General features: G+C 42.1%; 1 protein-coding gene across 1 annotated transcript; it reads left to right on the top strand.

The window, feature by feature from the left end:
• Nucleotides 1-3,212: 3,212 nt before the first annotated feature.
• Nucleotides 3,213-9,989, top strand: LOC139445403 (centrosome-associated protein CEP250-like). The gene is made up of 3 exons (XM_071226543.1): nucleotides 3,213-5,702; nucleotides 6,621-7,970; nucleotides 9,918-9,989. Exons 1-3 carry the CDS (start codon nucleotides 3,213-3,215, stop codon nucleotides 9,987-9,989), a joined length of 3,912 nt encoding a protein of 1,303 aa, XP_071082644.1.
• Nucleotides 9,990-10,204: the final 215 nt, after the last annotated feature.

Below are 10,204 nucleotides of genomic sequence, written 5' to 3'. Positions count from 1 at the left end.
CATACAGTCCTTGTTTTAGCCCCTTAATGCCGAGCGCCAGTCAAGGTAACAACAAGTACCATCTTTTAACGCCTTTTGGTATGACGCGGCCGGGGATCGAACCCCGGACCTTCCGCTCTCCGTCTTTTTTCGACGTCATTAAAGACATTAAACAAGTCATGACGTCAATGACAATACTAGTACTCCAGACACTAGTTCTCCATTAATAATGGTGCAACATTAGTCAAATACACTTACACAATCAGGTGAATATGAGAATCCATCCATTTCGATATTACTTCCTCTTATGTATATCTTTTCAAGGTGAGGTGAAGTGGGGTTTAACGTCGCGTCCAAGATTATTGCACTTATATAGCGACTTGCATGTATGTGTGTGTGTTTGTGTGGCTGCTTGTACTAGTCCGGATTGACTCCGAGACGTACAGTCCTTGTTTTAGCCCCTTAATGCCGAGCGCCAGTCAAAGTTACAACAATTACCATCTTTTAACGTCTTTTGGTATGACGCGGCCGGGTATCGAACCCCGCGACCTTCCGCTATCCGGGCGGACGCTCTACCACTATCTTTTCAAGATATTATTACATAGTTAATATACCCTGTGTCGAAAAAGCGTCATATGTTTTAGATATCTAGTTTTTTCATACTTCGACGTCATTAAAGACATAGAACAAGTCATGACGTCAAAGACAATACTAGTACTCCAGACACTAGTTCTCCATTAATAATGGTGCAACATTAGTCAAATACACTTACACAATCAGGTGAATGTGAGAATCCACCCATTTCGATATTACTTCCTCTTTTATGTAGTACGATTTCATCATTTCTTGTTATTTGTGTAATACCTACATTTCAAACCTAAGACCCAATATTGATAATTGCGTTTAAACAGCAAATTCTCACAAATAATTTTGATCTGAGTAACAATAAACTATTGCCAAGAATAGCGGGGTAATGCTCCTATTTTTTCGCGTGTGTAAGCTGTCTGTCGCCTTTTCAACGCCGAAGAGGAAATCAATTTTCCTCATTTATGGCCAGCTATTTCTCGTAATGAATCTTAAAGGTTATACATAACATGCACATCCATTTGATATTTATTTATATTGTCCAGATATAAGGCAGTATATTGGTCACTCACAGATTCCGTAAAGCTGTTAAAAAAAAAGTCGTCACACACTACTTTTATCGGTATATGATGAAAAGTGGAGAAATTTGCAGTTTTTAGCGCTTTACAAATCTCGGATAGCACTTAGCAGTGTATATTGCTCAAACAGGTTTAATAGTTGCAGTTACATTTACACCATCAGATTGGAAATTTAATATTCTACATCTCTGCGTAATTTTATAGTTGGGGGAACATCGTTTTCCGCGCGAGCGCTATTCTCGGACAACATTCACTTTTCAGATCTTATAAAAATGCGCGTCATAAAAACGGGTTAACGTCGCGTTCAAGATTATAGTGACGTACCTACGTAGTGTGCGTGCGTGCGTGCGTGCGTGCGTGCGTGCGTGCTTGTATTAGTCCAGAATAATGCCGGTTTTGTAGTGCTACACTACTGAGACAGCATGCCACTGTTTAACATGAATACCCCATCCAGACACAGTTTACTGACTCTAAGCCAACCAGTGCTTGTTTTATCCCCCTAATGCGGAGAGGCAGGCAGGGAAGCAGCCAGCCCTTGTTTTATCCCTTAAATGCCGAGTGCCAGACAGGGTAACAACAAGTACCATCTTTTAACTTTTGGAATACTCGACAGGGGATCGAACTCCGACCTTCCGCTCTCCAGGCTGACCTTCTAGCCACTACACCACGGAGACACTCCAGTAGGCAATGGAGTGTATGGGACCTATTCTAAATTTTCGATTGCACAAATATGTAGAATAATGATTACTTTATCACATCACCAAAATCAAGAAGAATAATCTGATCTAATTAACGCATGAGAGTTATTTCAATAACTTAACAATCGAGTCTGAACCAGGTAAACTAGTGGCTGAAATCATGAGCAGATATCCTCACCTCGTGGGTATAATTGCACGCCATTAACGGTCAAATAGCGTGAATCTCTTATCTCTAACGACAAACACGGGCAACCCATTCTACCAACAACACCCCACCTCCACACACACACACACACACACACACACACACACACACACACAAACTCACATGGATTACATAGAACTGTTCATTGTACACGTCGGTATAATTTAAAAACTGCAGTATCCTGACTAGGGGGTGAACAGTCATAATTGAAGATAACTTTAACTTCCTGGCGTTATTTGTCGATTCTTCTGACCTCTAAACCTAGGACGACTGACCGGCATCCCCCAACCTCCCCCCTGACATTGGCGGGAGAGGAAATTACAAGTGAGAATATGGAATAGGGCGTCTATTTATACCTACAGTCGATCAACTCCAGCATCAACAGATGCACCAGTTAGATACAGTCCAATATAAATTCAAATCCGGAAGCGTCATCGCCTGGATTATCTTGACTGATCGAACTCCGAACTACCGACACTGAAGCAAGAGACACCAGCTCATTCACACGTTTCAGTTTTTCTAGTTTCATAGAAAGTTTCATTCTAGGAACAGAATCATGTTGTGATGTTTGTACTTATTCTCCTGATATTCGTATGAGGTTACAGTTCCTATTTACACACGTGATGCAATAAAGACATAATGCTTCATACAATATATATTACTCAATATAAATTAAAGAACATACGATTCTTATATATTACTATAATTAATCTATTATGGCATAACAGATAACTTTAGTCATATAAAAGAATCTTGTGTTCTTTACTTCCTTTGAGTAGTATACATGTATGTACAACGAAATTTAAAATTGAATAGATATATTTGCTACTTAATATATTCGTTTATCAAAGTTAAAATGATTTTCCCATTTAAACTGATAAATTCCCCTCTGCTAATACATGGAAATCGATCAACAACTGGGGCATCATCGTCTCTTATCCCGTTATTCACCCGTATCAAAGAACTCGCTTGGAATTCAAGGTGTATACATCAATTGCTATGAACAATTACATAAGGAAGTTTACATCAACACCATATTTGGCATCACAGTGACGGCGTTGACGATGTAATGGTCGCTCACGTCGTGGTAGGTCGGTTCATTTCGTTCACTCCAGTCTGAATGGTCTGAATGGTCTGAATATTCTGAATGGTTTGCTCTACTGGCTGATGGGTCGTTATCTGTTGATTGCCGTGTGTGTCGGTCAACGCCACCGTAACGAGGATATGTTGGTATCAGACTGCTCTGACATGGAACTCGACACACGTACGATTAGCCAGGTTGTCTTGTCTCACAGCCAGAAACATGTACAACTAGCCAGGGTTATCTTGTCTCACAGCCAGAAACATGTACAACTAGCCAGGGTTATCTTGTCTCACTGCCAGACACATGTACAACTAGCCAGGGTTATCTTGTCTCACAGTCAGAAACATGTACAACTAGCCAGAGTTATCTTGTCTCACTGCCAGACACATGTACAACTAGCCAGGGTTATCTTGTCTCACAGTCAGAAACATGTACAACTAGCCAGGGTTATCTTGTCTCACAGTCAGAAACATGTACAACTAGCCAGGGTTATCTTGTCTCACAGTCAGAAACCGGTACAACTAGCCAGAGTTATCTTGTCTCACAGTCAGAAACATGTACAACTAGCCAGAGTTATCTTGTCTCACTGCCAGACACATGTACAACTAGCCAGAGTTATCTTGTCTCACAGTCAGAAACATGTACAACTAGCCAGGGTTATCTTGTCTCACAGCCAGAAACATGTACAACTAGCCAGGGTTATCTTGTCTCACAGTCAGAAACCGGTACAACTAGCCAGGGTTATCTTGTCCCAAACCCAGAAACATGAACAACTAGCCAAGGTTATTTTGTCTCACTGCCAGAAACATGTACAACTAGCCAGGGTTATCTTGTCTCACAGTCAGAAACATGTACAACTAGCCAGGGTTATCTTGTCTCACAGTCAGAAACATGTACAACTAGCCAGAGTTATCTTGTCTCACAGTCAGAAACATGTACAACTAGCCAAGGTTATTTTGTCTCACAGTCAGAAACAGATACAACTAGCCAAGGTTATCTTGTCTCACAGCCAGAAACATGTACAACTAGCCAGGGTTATCTTGTCTCACAGTCAGAAACCGGTACAACTAGCCAGGGTCATCTTGTCCCAAACCCAGAAACATGAACAACTAGCCAAGGTTATTTTGTCTCACTGCCAGAAACAGATACAACTAGCCAGGGTTATCTTGTCTCACAGTCAGAAACATGTACAACTAGCCAGGGTTATCTTGTCTCACAGTCAGAAACATGTACAACTAGCCAGGGTTATCTTGTCCCAAACCCAGAAACATGAACAACTAGCCAAGGTTATTTTGTCTCACAGCCAGAAACATGTACAACTAGCCAGGGTTATCTTGTCTCACAGTCAGAAACATGTACAACTAGCCAGGGTTATCTTGTCCCAAACCCAGAAACATGAACAACTAGCCAAGGTTATTTTGTCTCACAGTCAGAAACAGATACAACTAGCCAGGGTTATCTTGTCTCACAGTCAGAAACAGATACAACTAGCCAGGGTTATCTTGTCCCAAACCCAGAAACATGAACAACTAGCCAAGGTTATTTTGTCTCACAGTCAGAAACAGATACAACTAGCCAAGGTTATCTTGTCTCACAGCCAGAAACATGTACAACTAGCCAGGGTTATCTTGTCTCACAGTCAGAAACCGGTACAACTAGCCAGGGTCATCTTGTCCCAAACCCAGAAACATGAACAACTAGCCAAGGTTATTTTGTCTCACTGCCAGAAACAGATACAACTAGCCAGGGTTATCTTGTCTCACAGTCAGAAACATGTACAACTAGCCAGGGTTATCTTGTCTCACAGTCAGAAACATGTACAACTAGCCAGGGTTATCTTGTCCCAAACCCAGAAACATGAACAACTAGCCAAGGTTATTTTGTCTCACAGCCAGAAACATGTACAACTAGCCAGGGTTATCTTGTCTCACAGTCAGAAACATGTACAACTAGCCAGGGTTATCTTGTCCCAAACCCAGAAACATGAACAACTAGCCAAGGTTATTTTGTCTCACAGTCAGAAACAGATACAACTAGCCAGGGTTATCTTGTCTCACAGTCAGAAACAGATACAACTAGCCAGGGTTATCTTGTCCCAAACCCAGAAACATGAACAACTAGCCAAGGTTATTTTGTCTCACAGTCAGAAACAGATACAACTAGCCAGGGTTATCTTGTCTCACAGTCAGAAACCGGTACAACTAGCCAGGGTTATCTTGTCTCACAGTCAGAAACATGTACAACTAGCCAGGGTTATCTTGTCTCACAGTCAGAAACATGAACAACTAGCCAAGGTTATTTTGTCTCACTGCCAGAAACATGTACAACTAGCCAGGGTTATCTTGTCTCACTGCCAGAAACATGTACAACTAGCCAGGGTTATCTTGTCTCACAGTCAGAAACCGGTACAACTAGCCAGGGTTATCTTGTCCCAAAACCAGAAACATGAACAACTAGCCAAGGTTATTTTGTCTCACAGTCAGAAACAGATACAACTAGCCAGGGTTATCTTGTCTCACTGCCAGAAACATGTACAACTAGCCAGGGTTATCTTGTCTCACAGTCAGAAACATGTACAACTAGCCAGAGTTATCTTGTCTCACAGTCAGAAACATGTACAACTAGCCAGGGTTATCTTGTCTCACAGTCAGAAACATGTACAACTAGCCAGGGTTATCTTGTCTCACAGTCAGAAACATGTACAACTAGCCAGGGTTATCTTGTCTCACAGTCAGAAACATGTACAACTAGCCAGGGTTATCTTGTCTCACAGTCAGAAACATGAACAACTAGCCAAGGTTATTTTGTCTCACTGCCAGAAACATGTACAACTAGCCAGGGTTATCTTGTCTCACTGCCAGAAACATATACAACTAGCCAGGGTTATCTTGTCTCACAGTCAGAAACCGGTACAACTAGCCAGGGTTATCTTGTCCCAAAACCAGAAACATGAACAACTAGCCAAGGTTATTTTGTCTCACAGTCAGAAACAGATACAACTAGCCAGGGTTATCTTGTCTCACTGCCAGAAACATGTACAACTAGCCAGGGTTATCTTGTCTCACAGTCAGAAACATGTACAACTAGCCAGAGTTATCTTGTCTCACAGTCAGAAACATGTACAACTAGCCAGGGTTATCTTGTCTCACAGTCAGAAACATGTACAACTAGCCAGGGTTATCTTGTCTCACAGTCAGAAACATGTACAACTAGCCAGGGTTATCTTGTCTCACAGCCAGAAACATGTACAACTAGCCAGGGTTATCTTGTCTCACAGTCAGAAACATGTACAACTAACCAGGGTTATCTTGTCTCACAGTCAGAAACATGTACAACTAGCCAGGGTTATCTTGTCTCACAGTCAGAAACATGTACAACTAGCCAGGGTTATCTTGTCTCACAGTCAGAAACATGTACAACTAGCCAGGGTTATCTTGTCCTAAACCCAGACACATGTACAACTAGCCAGGGTTATCTTGTCCCAAACCCAGAAACATGTACAACTAGCCAGGGTTATCTTGTCTCACAGTCAGAAACATGTACAACTAGCCAGGGTTATCTTGTCTCACAGTCAGAAACCGGTACAACTAGCCAGAGTTATCTTGTCTCACAGTCAGAAACATGTACAACTAGCCAAGGTTATTTTGTCTCACAGTCAGAAACAGATACAACTAGCCAAGGTTATCTTGTCTCACAGCCAGAAACATGTACAACTAGCCAAGGTTATCTTGTCTCACAGTCAGAAACCGGTACAACTAGCCAGGGTCATCTTGTCCCAAACCCAGAAACATGAACAACTAGCCAAGGTTATTTTGTCTCACTGCCAGAAACAGATACAACTAGCCAGGGTTATCTTGTCTCACAGTCAGAAACATGTACAACTAGCCAGGGTTATCTTGTCTCACAGTCAGAAACATGTACAACTAGCCAGGGTTATCTTGTCCCAAACCCAGAAACATGAACAACTAGCCAAGGTTATTTTGTCTCACAGCCAGAAACATGTACAACTAGCCAGGGTTATCTTGTCTCACAGTCAGAAACATGTACAACTAGCCAGGGTTATCTTGTCTCACAGTCAGAAACATGTACAACTAGCCAGGGTTATCTTGTCCCAAACCCAGAAACATGAACAACTAGCCAAGGTTATTTTGTCTCACAGCCAGAAACATGTACAACTAGCCAGGGTTATCTTGTCTCACAGTCAGAAACATGTACAACTAGCCAGGGTTATCTTGTCCCAAACCCAGAAACATGAACAACTAGCCAAGGTTATTTTGTCTCACAGTCAGAAACAGATACAACTAGCCAGGGTTATCTTGTCTCACAGTCAGAAACAGATACAACTAGCCAGGGTTATCTTGTCCCAAACCCAGAAACATGAACAACTAGCCAAGGTTATTTTGTCTCACAGTCAGAAACAGATACAACTAGCCAGGGTTATCTTGTCTCACAGTCAGAAACCGGTACAACTAGCCAGGGTTATCTTGTCTCACAGTCAGAAACATGTACAACTAGCCAGGGTTATCTTGTCTCACAGTCAGAAACATGAACAACTAGCCAAGGTTATTTTGTCTCACTGCCAGAAACATGTACAACTAGCCAGGGTTATCTTGTCTCACTGCCAGAAACATGTACAACTAGCCAGGGTTATCTTGTCTCACAGTCAGAAACCGGTACAACTAGCCAGGGTTATCTTGTCCCAAAACCAGAAACATGAACAACTAGCCAAGGTTATTTTGTCTCACAGTCAGAAACAGATACAACTAGCCAGGGTTATCTTGTCTCACTGCCAGAAACATGTACAACTAGCCAGGGTTATCTTGTCTCACAGTCAGAAACATGTACAACTAGCCAGAGTTATCTTGTCTCACAGTCAGAAACATGTACAACTAGCCAGGGTTATCTTGTCTCACAGTCAGAAACATGTACAACTAGCCAGGGTTATCTTGTCTCACAGTCAGAAACATGTACAACTAGCCAGGGTTATCTTGTCTCACAGCCAGAAACATGTACAACTAGCCAGGGTTATCTTGTCTCACAGTCAGAAACATGTACAACTAACCAGGGTTATCTTGTCTCACAGTCAGAAACATGTACAACTAGCCAGGGTTATCTTGTCTCACAGTCAGAAACATGTACAACTAGCCAGGGTTATCTTGTCTCACAGTCAGAAACATGTACAACTAGCCAGGGTTATCTTGTCCTAAACCCAGACACATGTACAACTAGCCAGGGTTATCTTGTCCCAAACCCAGAAACATGTACAACTAGCCAGGGTTATCTTGTCTCACAGTCAGAAACATGTACAACTAGCCAGGGTTATCTTGTCTCACAGTCACAAACATGTACAACTAGCCAGAGTTATCTTGTCTCACAGTCAGAAACATGTACAACTAGCCAAGGTTATTTTGTCTCACAGTCAGAAACAGATACAACTAGCCAGGGTTATCTTGTCTCACAGCCAGAAACATGTACAACTAGCCAGGGTTATCTTGTCTCACAGTCAGAAACCGGTACAACTAGCCAGGGTCATCTTGTCCCAAACCCAGAAACATGAACAACTAGCCAAGGTTATTTTGTCTCACTGCCAGAAACAGATACAACTAGCCAGGGTTATCTTGTCTCACAGTCAGAAACAGATACAACTAGCCAAGGTTATCTTGTGCCAAACCCAGAAACATGAACAACTAGCCAAGGTTATTTTGTCTCACTGCCAGAAACATGTACAACTAGCCAGGGTTATCTTGTCTCACAGTCAGAAACCGGTACAACTAGCCAGGGTTATCTTGTCCCAAACCCAGAAACATGAACAACTAGCCAAGGTTATTTTGTCTCACAGTCAGAAACAGATACAACTAGCCAGGGTTATCTTGTCTCACTGCCAGACACATGTACAACTAGCCAGGGTTATCTTGTCTCACAGTCAGAAACATGTACAACTAGCCAGAGTTATCTTGTCTCACAGCCAGAAACATGTACAACTAGCCAGGGTTATCTTGTCTCACAGTCAGAAACATGTACAACTAGCCAGGGTTATCTTGTCTCACAGTCAGAAACATGTACAACTAGCCAGAGTTATCTTGTCTCACAGTCAGAAACATGTACAACTAGCCAGGGTTATCTTGTCCCAAACCCAGAAACATGTACAACTAGCCAGGGTTATCTTGTCCCAAACCCAGAAACATGTACAACTAGCCACAAGGCTACTACATCACCCCGTAAAATCAAGCGAATGCATCGCCATCCTTTCACGTTCAAAAGAAAATGCATCTGCTGCTGAAAAGAAACGTCGTTATAAATGCTAGATCCACTTGTGAAACGTCTATTCATTATTCATTTAAATTCCGTTTTCATTTGCAACTTTACACTCTGAATTCTGTCTGTAAAACAAGGCGTGCGGCCAAACGGGACGTGCTGGTCAAGGGAAACAAACCAGAGAAGTCAACTATACAGATCGATGACGTTGAGATAACATGTTCTGATCTCTTTATAAAATAAACATTCAGGATCAATCATCATCGCATCAAACAGGAAATTGCACGTCACGATATCTTTTGTCAATAAATCCATTCTAAAATTCTGAGAGACTTTCTGATGGGAATGACAATGCAGAGAGTAGCCAAATCTATCACACGCGTCATCTTGTTTACAACGTTGCTTATGTGGCTGTTAAAGACGTCACTGATGGAGTCCCCACTCCTCACCTGAAACTCCCTCATCATCCGGGCACTGTCACAGAAGCAGCTAGAGGGTCACTTTGTTGGCCTGACCTTATATCATTGTTCCAGTCCACGGTGCACCCAATGAAGATGGATGAAGGATACACATCCGAGTTGTCGATCTCGGACTACGAGGGTTGATTTGTTTCAGCCTGTATCTGTGTATTTGAACCTGAACATTCCTAATTGAGTCTGCGCCTTCAGCTGTGCTCGATGCAGAGAGTCAGACAGGCAGTTTGCGTCTTCATACACTTTGACCGAGGATGTAAGAAGGAGGGTTGCAGTGATATATTGGCGATTTAACTGTGTAGATTAACAACCAGGGGAATACAATTAACCACATGAAATATTTTATG

This window comes from Haliotis cracherodii, unplaced genomic scaffold (genome assembly GCF_022045235.1).
Source record: "Haliotis cracherodii isolate W230 unplaced genomic scaffold, xgHalCrac1.p SCAF_6, whole genome shotgun sequence".
NCBI lineage: Eukaryota > Metazoa > Mollusca > Gastropoda > Lepetellida > Haliotidae > Haliotis > Haliotis cracherodii.
Note: the sequence above shows the minus strand (reverse complement) of the source record. Positions and strands in the feature narration are given on the sequence as shown.

What these genes read in the sequence shown, in the direction of transcription:
- LOC139445403 (XM_071226543.1), top strand. Translation starts at nt 3,213, where the DNA reads ATGGGTCGTTATCTGTTGATTGCCGTGTGTGTCGGTCAACGCCACCGT. An exon ending in TGTCTCACAGTCAGAAACAT is followed by an intron (nt 5,703 to 6,620) that starts GTACAACTAGCC and finishes TCCCAAACCCAG; the next exon opens with AAACATGTACAACTAGCCAG. An exon ending in TGTCTCACAGTCAGAAACAT is followed by an intron (nt 7,971 to 9,917) that starts GTACAACTAGCC and finishes TCATTGTTCCAG; the next exon opens with TCCACGGTGCACCCAATGAA.